Genomic DNA, 15,363 nt, shown 5'->3' with positions numbered 1-15,363 from the left:
ATGCAAATTCAGATTTAAATTCTGAACATTTAAAACAAGCGGGAAAACAATCCTACATAATTAATATAAAAGTGAGACTGAGCTAAAAGACAAAGCTAAGCAGTAAAAGTTGTGTAATGCGTCAGTGTGCAACAATTTCAAAAAAGTGTCCAAAAAAATTATATGTGGATTCATTAAAAAAAGTAATTACAAATAAGGAACCACAAATAGATTTGAGAATTTATTGCCAAAATTCTAGCCAATGTTACATTCTACTGATCTCCAACATGCTAATGATGTTCAGAACGGCAGAGTACGTCCCATTTGGAAAAGAAAAAAAAGTACAGAAGAAAACGTGTAACAATTATCCGGTTTACGTTCATAAGTTAACGAGGTGCTAATGAACATATTCCTGTGTAAGAAACGTCTTTACAAAAGTCAACAGTCAGAATGAATAATTCAATTAAACTATTAAAAGAAGGTAAGAAACAAAAAAGCGGACATCATAAGCCACGGTAGCCTGGTTCACGCACCACTCCTGCTTGATCCCCAGCTAGCGTTTGGCTTCTGTCACTAAAGTAGTGGTAGGTTATTGCTTTAACAGCTAGGAGATAGTGTGTGAAAAAGCGAAAGCTAAACTATACAACAGAGGTGTAGAAAAAAGTGAATGGTTTAGAAAATGGGTGTGTTACTGATCATTATACAGTATTTACAGTTTGTTTAGAAATTGCACTGAAATGGAGGATGATTCAAAAAGGTGCAAGAAACAATCAACTGGTCTGCCAGTGGGGGCTGCTTTAAAAAAAATAAGGCACAAACACGAAAACTGAAAAATATAAAGTTCATGTGTTTATGTGTTCATGCTAAAGGTAAAGTAGCTCAGTGGATATGAGGCACTTTGCCTTGAAAAACAAATGTACATTAAACTAATTAGTGACAAACCCAAAACAGGTGTGTATCGCATCGACCGACCCAACCACCAAAAACATTACAAACGTTTCAGTAACATACAAATCCAAATACTGAGCCAATACCTGGCACTGAGATGTAAATAACCTGTCCAGAATGTTACCGAGGTGAAACTTTGGCTAAAAAAAGCTACAGAAAGTTCCTCTCTAAATACTAAATAAGCCTGATACTCAATATGAGATGAGTGCTTCGTTATCCAATTTATAGCTAATTTGCATAACAGATGAATTAGCATTAAAGTAAAAAGGAAAACAAGAGAAATGAAATCAGTTCTGAAATAAAGAGAAGGCCCTGATGATGATGATGGCTCCAGTAGCACTCATTGTAACATCTTGAAAACAGGAAGCACTTACACTGATATGACGAGGCGTCATTAACATTCATAACGCTGACATTGCTCTACCTCAGCAGCATGTGCTGCTAATCACTTATACAATATTCCCTTGATGACCAGGGGGTTCAATATTATTACAGGGAATCGTTTCTCCTGAGAAAGTTTGTCTTATTCATTAATCTTCTAAAAGCCCTTATTTTGAAGGAATATAATCCAAATCCAGGATGATTTGTATGTGAGCCAATGAGGAAAGGTAAAATTATTGTGATATCACCAGTTGGGACAGTAATATCAGCTCAAGTAATGTCCTGATTACACTGAGCGACTGGGACTTGTAGGTCAAAAGGGGCGGAGCTAAACGTAAATATCATCAGCCTCTTCGCAGAATAAATTGATTGCTGAGGTATTAGCGTTATTAGCATTAGCTACAGAGTCAATAACCAGTGTTTCATGTAGTTCACTAAACCACCATGAGATGTCATTAAAACCTGTTTTACATCACATGAAGCCTTAATCAAGTCTGTGATTGGCAGATATGATTTATAAGTTTAGCTCCACCCCCTTTAACGTGGCAAACCTCAAATTCAGGATGTGCTTTATTCATCAACTCATTATCCATCTCACACATACTCTTCCCATCCCTGACACTCTTTGGACTCTTCCCTCTGATCAACTTACTCAACACCAAATCAATCCCAACATCAGAACTTTGAGACGAGAACAAAAATAACATCCAGGAAAAGGCCATCACAGTTCAGACCCCTGAACGCTTTTGTAAATCGCTGTTCCAGTGGCTGTTCCCTCAATCTGTTACATACAGCACCAAGGACGAATAACGTCCCGAAGTCTCACAAATGGGTCACGAAGGACACAGTTCCACCTCCACAGCAGCAGGGGGCAGCAAGTGGCCAGTCTTTAGTTTTAAATACTAAGAGCTTGTTATTAGAATTTAATCTCCAAGATGGAAGGGTTGTGGTCGAGGATGGATAATATAATCTTGTCCATGTACTGTCTGAGACGGATGTTGATCTCCTCCTGCTCCTTCAGAGCTTCCATTAACTGTGGAAAGACAGAGGAGATGATTTACATGTTAAACACCATGCTACATCAGAGCTTCCAGAAATCTTTAGTCAAAACTTCAGTACCGTGTGAAAGATCTTGGCTGAAGCTCAATTCAAAGCATTTTGGCATCACCACAAGGTGACAAACAGGACCACAGAAAGAACCAGAACACACTCACTACATTATTTTCCTCATCCACTAAAAAACGTCTACAAACCTGGTCACGTGACGCGCTGTCGATTTCCGCAGCCAGGGACTGAGCTTTTGTCTGAGTGGAGATCAGGTTCTTGGCTTCGTGGAGACTCAGACTGAGGATCTGACCATTGAGCTCTTCATTTTGTTCACGGAGTCTCTTGTTCTCCTGCAAAGGCAAAATTTAATATACACTTAGAAAAACACTGCTGATCTGAGACCAGTTCTCATAACACCAAAACCTCCCCCTGATCCGAGATCAGCAGCTGTAGCTTTTATTCTGATAGAGCTTTGTTAGTTCTGATCTGAGCTCAGCTTTAATCACTTAATGCTACAGTTGTAATGTCTTGGTGATCTTATTATGCTTTATTTCTGATCTCAGATCAGCAGATATCTATAATTTTCAAAAGACAGGTTTGTCTGATCTGAGATCAGCTATAACATCATATTACTATATTATAGAGCTTTACTTCTTTAGTTCCTCAGTAAGGAATCTCAAAGTCAGCCTTTTGTTTCTAATCCAATGTCTGAGGTAACGCTTTAGTTCACTTTATAATCTGCTGTTATAGTCCAGAAAATGTGGTGTTTAATTGCCCAAAAGTATGTGCACCCCTGACTATCCCACACACGTGTGTACGTTTTGTGATGCTCAGGTGTCCACATATTTATGACTGTATTGTGTATAAACACACAGAGCTGCTAAACTAACTGGAGGTAAATCTACAGACAGCTAAAGGTCATATCATGAGGATGGAATGAGGAGTCAGTGTGAAGAGAACGTTAGTGTAATTGTTACTGGTCAACGCTGTGCTGTAAGATCATGATGCTCATTTTTCAGCTACAGAACAAACATGAAGTCTATTAGAAGTTTTAAGCAGCAGGAAGTCGCCTGTGTTATCGAGGTTAATGAGGGATTTACACCGAGAGCTTTACCACGTAGAGCCGTGCGCTAACACAGGCTCTCTCCTGGAGGTCAGGGGGAACGTCCTGCAAAACACAGCTCTATCCAAAAACACACACACACACAAACACACAATTCTTCTTCGGGGTGAAGTCTGTAGATCAGGTTCTGCTCTGTCATGTACAGACATGTTCATTACTAAAATGTTATCTTTATTAATCAAACTTGTCTCTCGCTCGCTCTCTGTCCGTGTCTCTCGCTCTCTCTCTCTCGCTCTCTGTCCGTGTCTCTCGCTCGTCTCGCTCCCGCTCTCTGTCCGTGTCTCTCGCTCGTCTCGCTCCCGCTCTCTGTCCGTGCCTCTCGCTCGCTCGCTCTCTCTGTCCGTGTCTCTCGCTCTCTCTCTCTCTCGCTCTCTGTCCGTGTCTCTCGCTCGTCTCTCTCCCGCTCTCTGTCCGTGTCTCTCGCTCGCTCTCTCTCTGTCCGTGCCTCTCGCTCGCTCTCTCTCTCTGTCCGTGTCTCTCGCTCGTCTCGCTCCCGCTCTCTGTCCGTGTCTCTCGCTCGCTCTCTCTCTCTCTGTCCGTGCCTCTCGCTCGCTCTCTCTCTGTCCGTGTCTCTCGCTCGTCGTGCTCTCGCTCTCTGTCCGTGTCTCTCGCTCGTCTCGCTCCCGCTCTCTGTCCGTGCCTCTCGCTCGCTCTCTCTCTCTCTCTGTGTCTCTCGCTCGCGCTCTCTTTCTGTCCCTGTCTCTCGCTCGTCGTGCTCTCTCTCTGTCCGTGTCTCTCGCTCGTTTCGCTCCCGCTCTCTGTCCGTGTCTCTCGCTCGTTTCGCTCCCGCTCTCTGTCCGTGTCTCTCGCTCGTTTCGCTCCCGCTCTCTGTCCGTGTCTCTCGCTCGCTCTCTCTCTCTGTCCGTGTCTCTCGCTCGCTCTCTCTCTGTGTCCGTGCCTCTCGCTCGCTCTCTCTCTGTGTCCGTGTCTCTCGCTCGCGCTCTCTCTGTCCGTGCCTCTCGCTCGCTCTCTCTCTCTGTCCGTGTCCCTCGCTCGCGCTCGCTCTCTGTCCCTGTCTCTCGCTCGCCCGCTCTCTGTCCGTGCCTCTCGCTCGCTCTCTCTCTCTGTCCCTGTCTCTCGCTCGCTCTCTCTGTCTGTCCGTGTCTCTCGCTCGCTCTCTCTGTCCGTGCCTCTCGCTCGCTCTCTCTCTCTGTCCGTGTCTCTCGCTCGTCTCTCTCCCGCTCTCTGTCCCTGTCTCTCGCTCGCTCTCTCTCTGTCCGTGTCTCTCGCTCGTCGTGCTCTCGCTCTCTGTCCGTGTCTCTCGCTCGTCTCGCTCCCGCTCTCTGTCCGTGCCTCTCGCTCGCTCTCTCTCTCTCTCTCTCTCTGTGTCTCTCGCTCGCGCTCTCTTTCTGTCCCTGTCTCTCGCTCGTCGTGCTCTCTCTCTCTGTCCGTGTCTCTCGCTCGTTTCGCTCCCGCTCTCTGTCCGTGTCTCTCGCTCGCTCTCTCTCTGTGTCCGTGTCTCTCGCTCGTCTCGCTCCCGCTCTCTGTCCGTGCCTCTCGCTCGCGCTCTCTTTCTGTCCCTGTCTCTCGCTCGTCGTGCTCTCTCTCTCTGTCCGTGTCTCTCGCTCGCTCTCTCTCTGTCCGTGCCTCTCGCTCGCGCTCTCTCTCTGTCCCTGTCTCTCGCTCGCTCGCTCTCTCTGTCCGTGTCTCTCGCTCGCGCTCTCTTTCTGTCCCTGTCTCTCGCTCGCTCTCTCTCTGTCCGTGCCTCTCGCTCGCTCTCTCTCTCTGTCCCTGTCTCTCGCTCGCTCTCTCTCTGTCTGTCCGTGTCTCTCGCTCGCTCTCTCTGTCCGTGCCTCTCGCTTGCTCTCCCTCTCTGTCCGTGTCTCTCGCTCGTCTCGCTCCCGCTCTCTGTCCGTGTCTCTCGCTCGCTCTCTCTCTCTGTCCGTGCCTCTCGCTCGCTCTCTCTCTGTCTGTGTCTCTCGCTCGCGCTCTCTTTCTGTCCCTGTCTCTCGCTCGCTCTCTCTCTGTCCGTGTCTCTCGCTCGTCGTGCTCTCGCTCTCTGTCCGTGTCTCTCGCTCGTCTCGCTCCCGCTCTCTGTCCGTGCCTCTCGCTCGCTCTCTCTCTCTCTCTGTGTCTCTCGCTCGCGCTCTCTTTCTGTCCCTGTCTCTCGCTCGTCGTGCTCTCTCTCTCTGTCCGTGTCTCTCGCTCGTTTCGCTCCCGCTCTCTGTCCGTGTCTCTCTCTCTCTGTGTCCGTGTCTCTCGCTCGCTCTCTCTCTGTGTCCGTGCCTCTCGCTCGCTCTCTCTCTCTGTCTGTGTCTCTCGCTCGCGCTCTCTTTCTGTCCCTGTCTCTCGCTCGCTCTCTCTCTCTGTCCGTGTCTCTCGCTCGCTCTCTCTCTCTGTGTCAGTGTCTGTCTCTCTCGTTGAACCATATCTAAAGTATCAGGTTGCATTCTGGGTAAATAACATAATAATCATATGTAAGAGAAGCTGATAAAATAAGGGAACAACGTGTTAAAGAGGTAAAACAGAAAGGAAGTGAAGTGAGTATCGTATAATGAGCGTTCACCTGTTTGAGCCTCTTCGTTTCCTGTTCCAGGTCGTTCTCGCGAGTCCGTGTGGTGTAATCTGATAGGCTGATAGACGACCTTCGGATCCGCCCCATACGCTCCGCCTCCAGCTTGTAGAGCTGTAAGTGCTCAAGTTCTCGCCGTAGTTCCTCAATCAGCTGTAAAATCATTTTAACATCAGATTCCATTTGAAATATTTTTGTTTTATATTTTGCAGGCCTGAAATTTGGCTAGTTTTATTTAGAATTTAATAATGTTATATCTATATTTTACTTAAAACAGTTTCATGGGACAGTGAAATGTTCAACAAAAAAATAAAGACGGTACATTTACAAAAATATTTAAGGAGAAAAAAAAAAACCTTAAACACCATAATATACATAATGCATCTTTTTACTGTGACCATGTTTGTCTTATTGTTTATCGCTCAGCCTTAACGTAAATAACATTTAATATTTTAAATTCCTGAAACAATTTAATATTTAGTTCATTGAGTTGTAATGAGCGAAATTCAGTTAGTATTCATTTATTTTATTTCTATATTTTATTTTCAGTTTACATGTAACCCCATAAAGGAGTCATCATTTCACTTCAAATGAAACTAAGTATTTTATCAGACAAATCCAAGGACGAGTGCTTTAGACAGAGAAATGTAGAATTCTCTCTATTGTTATTTTCATTTGCCTCAAAGCTCCTGTGGACATTTTAGAGAATAAAAACTCCTGAGCTAACGAACGGTGCAGGTTTATTCCTGACTGATTAGCTCGGTCTCACCTCCTGCATGGCTTCTCTCTCCGTCTGATAGTCGTTCCGGTTTTGTCTCATTTTGTCCATCATCTTCCTGTACAAATCCATTTCATCTTTCAGACGGAGACTCGTGTCCTCCAGCTTATCGGTCACCCGCTGCTTCTCCTGGAACATGGAAACAAATCACATGCAAATATTAATGCGAGCGCACACACACACACACGTCAGAGAAAAAACGTAAGAGGTAAATGATCCTGTGGAAGCCGTGTGTAAACACACCCGTGTAACACACCTAGACACGTCTCACCGAAGGGACAAAGAGTTACAGAAGTCACGTGAAGTAGAGTCGAGTGACACCATGATACAACACTGAGATTTAATTCTTTGTAAAATGTTGATTAGATGTAAATTTTTAGTAACAAATTTTTTTGCGAATAAGATTTGTAGATTAAAATTTTTGTAAAAAAGTTTTGAATCTTGAAATTTGTTTGCTAAAATGTTTATCAGTTTATATGATAATCCAAATAAAACAAAACAAAAACCCCATTAACGTTATATATAAATAACGATCAGATCTGATGTTAGTTCTGCAGAATCAGGCATCGGAGTTGAAGCCCATGGTATCTGACAGATCCTAAACAAACACGGTTTAAAGAGCGTCTCCTGTCACGTGACGCATCTCTCACCACCAGCTCGGTGACGACTGTTTGTTTTGTTAACAGAGAGCTCAAAGTCTCGTCTGACTTCTCACACACGCACACACACGCACACACACGCACACACACGCACACACACGCACACGCACGCACACGCACGCACACGCACGCACACGCACGCACACGCACGCACACGCACGCACACGCACACACGCACACACGCACACACACACACCAGAACACACACCTGATCCTCGGGTCTGGACTAGCGGCTGATGCTAGCTGTAATAACAGTTTCATTTCACTAATTTCCATTTAAAACCTTTTCTAAAGTAATCTACCAACAAATCTGAGGTAATTGTTGATGTTCCGGATGTTTCTGTCTATAAAAAGGCCCAATAGCTATGCGCTAGTCATTCATGCTAAATCATTTTGGCTATACGGTGTTCATTCATTCATTCATTTTCTACCGCTTATCCGAACTACCTCGAACTCTCTCAGGTGACCATCGGGTATCAAGGCAGGATACACCCTGGACGGAGTGCCAACCCATCACAGGGCACACACACACACACACACTCTCATTCACTCACGCAATCACACACTACGGACAATTTTCCAGAGATGCCAATCAACCTACCATGCATGTTTTTGGACCGGGGGAGGAAACCGGAGTACCCGGAGGAAACCCCCAAGGCACGGGGAGATGGAGGTGTGAGGCAAATGTGCTAACCACTAAGCCATCGTGCCCCCCCCGCTATACGGTGTATTTAATATAAAAACAATTTATCCACATAATCTGAGTTAACACTTAAAACTCCTGATGGTTCTGTCTTGTTTCCATTAGCACTGCAAGTGTCTTTTATTAACTTAGCTTTAGTATCCATATTTTCAAGGTTCCAAAATTTACATGTACAATTTTAAGTGTTTAGGACTTTTATTCTGCTTGCTAAGGAGCTAGTCAACAAAATCAGCTAAATAGCATGTTAGCTTGTTAGTAAATAGAACATAACTATGTTCATATGGTTCAATATGTCCTAAGAACTAAATGTAGAAATATTTTTAAAAAAAATGAATTGTTTTGTATGATTTTTATTTTCTAATTTTAATTAGCTTTTAATTTTAATTAGAGTTCATTTTTAATTTAATTTTATTACAGAATATATACTATTTGAATGTGTTTTTAAACGAAGCACATGTACAGACAAACGTGTATTAACAGTTTTAAAACAGAGTTTACGCTATACACGATGAAAAAGAAAAGAAATCTTCAACCTAATCTGATCTACAGTATATCGTTATCATCACACAGGGAAGGAATTTAAGTGCTGGTTGTAAAGTGTTTTCTGTTCAGTGTGAAAAACGCATCACGCTTCTTCTTAAGACAGTTAACATGCTACGCTAAAAGCGTACCGAATGCATGGGCTTTAAAATAGTCAACTCTTATGTAGCATGCAAGTCCAGGTTTATGACACCTCACTGACGCTCAATATACACACGCTGTGTTAAAGTGACTGCTCCACACACACACACACACACACACTCTGTAGGTCATGTATATTTAAGCATAGCATTGCTATTGTTTATACTGTCATTAGGTAACAGTGCAACTTAGCCATAGACGTTAATTAATCTGCTATAGCTACTGTAGGAATCTCTTATGCACGGAGTCAAAAAAAAACAAATTGGCACCGAATTATGATTGATCTAGATAACAAGATAAAACATCAACATTGAGACAAAACATCAACATTACGTCAGACGTGCTGAAAAACTTCTGTAGGACTAAAACATGAGCGTAATTATGCTTAGCAGCTAAAGCTAACACACTTCCTCCTACTGAGGATCATGAGCATTGTGTCACTTGTGAATCATGAGAAACTTCCGAAGTGGAGAATAAAACGTTTCACATTAAACCTTCTCGTAAACACCATGACACACACACACACACACACACACCCTAGATTTAAACTACTAGTATAAACACACACACACACCCCCTATATTTAAACTACATGTATAAAAACCACACACACCTCATCAAGCTTCTCTGTCTGTGTTTTCAGTCGGTTCACGCTGGCCATCATCTCTGTATTCTCCACCTCCAACTGCTGCACCCTGACACCAAAAAAAACAACAAAAAATAAACACACACACACACACACACACACACACCTCTATCAGGTCAGTATTACAGGATTTACGTCAACACTGTTCAAGTCTCTCACCACCACTGATGTTCAGGTTCAGTACGTTGGATTAAAGCGGCAGTGTATAACTCGGTGCCCTCTGCTGCCTGTAAAGAGCTATAACTTTACCCGACCCCCTCTGTTTAAACTATAATTCATGTCTTTTAACACGTTTTTTTTCAGAACTTTTATTGCTCCTTTCTGTTATGGACACCAATATAACAAAATATAAAAAATTATTTTGGAGATGTTCTGGTTTGAATTCTATAGTCTGTGTTTTTTGTGGGTCATCCTGTACCACGCTTTTATTGGTCAGATTAAATGCTAGAATGTTTATGCCCCGCCCCCAGGGGTGTGTCTCACTCTACAGTATCCTGGTTGTGCAGAGTTGAGCATCATCTCTACATTTAATGTGACATGCCTACTTTTGTCCCAGCTGATCAACATTTAATGGATGAAACTAAAACTGAGCTCAGACAGACCCGAAAACTGCTGCTTTACTCTGGAACGTCACATTAAGGAGAAAAATGCATTCAAAAATCTCTTTAATGCTCTCGTTAAAAATGTCTTTTTAATTGTAAATGTTAATTGTAATGTACAGGGATGTTTGTAATTATATGATTAATAGGTATTTAAAAGTTATTTAAAGACTTTTCAAAATTTCATACTGCAACTTTAAGTGCAGGAAATATATGGGATATTTGAGAGGAGTGAAATTAAGTGTGTGTGTGTGTGTGTACCGGTTATTGAGTATCTCCATCTGTGTCATTTTGTCTCGTTCCAGTTTGCTGAAGGCATCTCGATGTCTCCTCAGCTCATTATCCATGATCTGTTCGGCTCGCGCCTCCTGTTCCTTGAGCTGCTCCTCCAGCTCGTGTACCCTACATGCGCATACACACAAACACACACACACACACACACACACACACACCTAAGATCACATTTTACATTATAGTTCCTAATTTAATAAGCGTCTCTAATTCTAACGATCATCTTTCCATGAATGAAGGATCTACTACATTCTGGAGGTCTTCAATTGCACATATGAAAGCTATAGGAATCTGTTGGAATTAGTGTAGCTGTGTGTGTGTGTGTGTGTGTGTGTGTGTGTGTGTGTGTGTGTGTGTGTAAGTTTACCTGTGCACTAGGTTTGTGTTCTCCTGTTTAAGTTTGGACTGCACATCACTGTTCATCAGACACTCATTCTCCAGCTCACACAGTTTCTTCTCTAACTGACTCACCTGCACACACACACACACACACACACAGTGATGCATGTTTTGAGAGAAGATATTTGTGTGTGTGTGTGTGTGTGTGTGTGTGTGTGTTTTACCTTGTCAGCGATGTCGGTGTCACAATAATCAATGCTGCCTCCTCTGAACAGATCTTCTGTGCTGCCGTTCCTACTGCTGAGATTACTGTGGTACAGCAGCTGCCTGTGAACACACACACACACACACACACACAGACACACACACACACACACACACACACACACACACAGTGCAGTGAGTGTACACTCACCTTTACTGCAGGAGAGAGAGAGAGAGAGACAATGCAGCAAATCTTGGGATGTTAGGTACACGAGGTACTACATCACACACACACACACACACACACGTTTGGGATAGTGGAACAACAAGGGCAATTATCTTGTTTTTTCTACACACTGAGGACATCTTCGTGGCTGCTTCTGTAACCTTCTCACTGATCTTTATTGATGATGAAGATCATAACGGTGGCAGCAGAATGAAGTCTTCAGAAACGTGCTCATGTTCATTTACAGAGAAACGTGTTAAATAATCATCATAAAGAAAAACACTGAAGCTCAAAACGGGACTCCATCAAGGAAAAGTGGAAGGGTTTAGAGTGAACAGGTCAATCAACACAACTGAACATTACACTGAGCACATTTCACCTCCTGAAGTAACAGAACTCCTGAGGTAATCGAGCTGGAGCTCAGATCCGCCGTCTCATGTTCATCTGTTCATCTCAAACCCAAATGTCTTCAGTGTGTTAGAAGAAACTCAAAAATGTCTGTTTCACAACCGCACCTTACAATGAGCTCTGTTTAAACTGATCAAATATCACACACACACGTTACTAGCACACGGACACCCACACACGTGTGTTAATAACACACACACACACACACGTGTTAATAACACACACACACACGTGTTAATAACACACACACACACACACACACACACACACACACGTGTGTTAATAACACACACACACACACACACACACACGTGTGTTAATAACACACACACACACACACACACGTGTTAACACACACACACACACGTTAATAACACACACACACACACACACACACGTGTGTTAATAACACACACACACGTGTTAACACACACACACACACACACACGTGTGTTAATAACACACACACACACACACACACGTGTGTTAATAACACACACACACACACACACACGTGTGTTAATAACACACACACACACACACACGTGTGTTAATAACACACACACACACACACGTGTGTTAAACACACACACACACACACACACACACACACACACACACACACACACACACACGTGTGTTAATAACACACACACACACACACACACACACACGTGTTAATAACACACACGTGTTAACACACACACCCACGTGTTAATAACACACACACCCACACACACACACACACACACGTTAATAACACACACACACGTTAATAACACACACACACACACACACACACACACACACACGTGTTAACACACACACACGTGTGTTAACACACACACACACACACGTGTGTTAATAACACACACACACACACACGTGTGTTAATAACACACACACACACGTGTGTTAATAACACACACACACACACACACACACACGTGTTAATAACACACACACACACACGTGTGTTAATAACACACACACACACACACACACACACACACACACGTGTTAACACACACACACACACGTGTTAATAACACACACACACACACACGTGTGTTAATAACACACACACACACACACACACACACGTGTGTTAATAACACACACACACACACACACGTTAACACACACACACACACCCACGTGTTAATAACACCCACACCCACACACGTGTGTTAATAACACACACACACACACACACGTTAACACACACACCCACACCCACGTGTTAATAACACCCACACCCACACACGTGTGTTAATAACACACACACACGTGTGTTAATAACACACACACACACACACACACACACGTGTGTTAATAACACACACACACACACACACACACACGTGTGTTAATAACACACACACACGTGTTAATAACACACACACACACGTGTGTGTTAATAACACACACACACACACGTGTTAATAACACACACACACGTGTTAATAACACACACACACACACACATATACATGTGTGTTAATAACACACACACACACGTGTGTTAATAACACACACACACACACACACACGTGTGTTAATAACACACACACACACACACACACGTGTGTTAATAACACACACACACACACACACACGTTAATAACACACACACACACGTGTGTTAATAACACACACACACACACACACGTGTTAAACACACACACACACGTGTTAATAACACATACGTGTTAACACACACACCCACGTGTTAATAACACACACACGCCCACATGTTAATAACACACACACCCACACACACGTGTGTTAATAACACACACACACACGTGTTAATAACACACACACACACACACACACACACACGTGTTAATAACACACACACACACACGTGTTAACACACACACACACACACACACACGTGTGTTAATAACACACACACACACACACACGTGTGTTAATAACACACACACACACACACACGTGTGTTAATAACACACACACACACGTGTGTTAATAACACACACACACACACACGTGTGTTAATAACACACACACACACACACGTGTGTTAATAACACACACACACACACACGTGTGTTAATAACACACACACACACACGTGTGTTAATAACACACACACACGTGTGTTAATATAACACACACACACGTTAACACACACACACCCACCCACGTGTTAATAACACACACACCCACACACGTGTGTTAATAACACACACACACACGTGTGTTAATAACACACACACACACGTGTTAATAACACACACACACACACACACACACGTGTGTTAATAACACACACACACACACACATACATGTGTGTTAATAACACACACACACACACGCGTGTGTGTTAATAACACACACAGACGTTAATAACACACACACACGTTAATAACACACACACACGTTAATAACACACACACACGTTAATAACACACACACACGTTAATAACACACACACACGTTAATAACACACACGTTAATAACACACACGTTAATAACACACACGTTAATAACACACACGTTAATAACACACACGTTAATAACACACACGTTAATAACACACACGTTAATAACACACACGTTAATAACACACACACACACACACACACACGTGTTACACATACACACGCGTTACACACACACACACACACACACGTGTTACACACACACGTGTTACACACACACGTGTTACACACACACACACACACGTGTTACACACGTGTTACACACACACACACACACACACACACGTTACACACACGTGTTACACACACACACACACACGTGTTACACACACACACACACACACACACACACGTTACACACACACGTGTTACACACACACACACACACACACACACACGTACACACGTGTTACACACACACACACACACACACACACGTGTTACACACACACACACACGTTACACGTTACACACACACATTTATTTCATTTACAGCATTTAGCAGACACTCTTATCCAGAGTGACTTACATTTTTATTTCAGTTTATACACCTGAGCAATTGAGGGTTAAGGGCCTTGCTCAGGGGCCCTGCAGTGGCAACTTGGTGGACCTTGGTGGATTCGAACCAGTGACCTTCAGATCAGTAGTCGAACGCCTTAACCACTGAGCTACCACATCCCCCCCCCCCACACACACACGTGTTAAACACACACACACACACACACGTACGTTAACACACACACACACGTACACACACACACACACACACACGTTACACACACACGCGCGTGTTAACACACACACACGCGTGTTAACACACACACGTGTTCACACACACACACACACACACACGTTAACACACACACACACACACGTTAACACACACACACACACACGTTAACACACACACACACACACACGTTAACACACACACACACACGTTAACACACACACACACACGTTAACACACACACGTTAACACACACACACACACACGTTAACACACACACACACACGTTAACACACACACACACACGTTAACACACACACACACACGTTAACACACACACACACGTTAACACACACACACACGTTAACACACACACACACGTTAACACACACACACACACACACACACACACACGTTAACACACACACACACACACACGTTAACACACACACACACACGTTAACACACACACACACACGTTAACACACACACACACACGTTAACACACACACACACACGTTAACACACACACACACACACACACACACACACACACACGTTAACACACACACACACACACGTTAACACACACACACACGTTAACACACACACACACGTTAACACACACACACACACA

The 15,363-nt window shown here is 43.5% G+C and overlaps 2 protein-coding genes across 6 annotated transcripts in view; both read right to left on the bottom strand.

The window, feature by feature from the left end:
- Positions 1-207: 207 nt before the first annotated feature.
- Positions 208-15,363, bottom strand: part of rab11fip4b (RAB11 family interacting protein 4 (class II) b) — a 25,686-nt gene continuing 10,530 nt past the window's right edge. For all 5 annotated transcript variants that reach the window (XM_060869050.1, XM_060869052.1, XM_060869051.1 and 2 more), the window contains 8 exons: positions 10,911-11,013; positions 10,715-10,818; positions 10,318-10,458; positions 9,425-9,506; positions 6,760-6,897; positions 5,985-6,143; positions 2,562-2,705; positions 208-2,341 (listed from right to left, as the gene is read on the bottom strand). In XM_060869050.1, coding sequence (XP_060725033.1) covers positions 2,225-2,341; positions 2,562-2,705; positions 5,985-6,143; positions 6,760-6,897; positions 9,425-9,506; positions 10,318-10,458; positions 10,715-10,818; positions 10,911-11,013 — 988 coding nt within the window. In that variant the 3' untranslated portion in view covers positions 208-2,224. The remainder of the gene's footprint in view (positions 2,342-2,561; positions 2,706-5,984; positions 6,144-6,759; positions 6,898-9,424; positions 9,507-10,317; positions 10,459-10,714; positions 10,819-10,910; positions 11,014-15,363) is intronic.
- On the bottom strand, positions 2,715-5,978 carry LOC132845046 (zinc finger CCCH domain-containing protein 13-like). Its single transcript, XM_060869046.1, has 2 exons — positions 4,377-5,978; positions 2,715-4,281 (listed from the first exon to the last, which is right to left on the bottom strand). The coding sequence occupies exons 1-2, from the start codon at positions 5,866-5,868 to the stop codon at positions 3,653-3,655; spliced, it is 2,121 nt and encodes a 706-aa protein (XP_060725029.1). The 5' UTR covers positions 5,869-5,978; the 3' UTR covers positions 2,715-3,652.

The sequence above is a fragment of the Tachysurus vachellii genome, chromosome 4 (assembly GCF_030014155.1).
Source record: "Tachysurus vachellii isolate PV-2020 chromosome 4, HZAU_Pvac_v1, whole genome shotgun sequence".
In the NCBI taxonomy this organism is placed as follows: Eukaryota; Metazoa; Chordata; class Actinopteri; order Siluriformes; family Bagridae; genus Tachysurus; species Tachysurus vachellii.
This window is presented reverse-complemented; position numbering and strand designations above follow the sequence as displayed.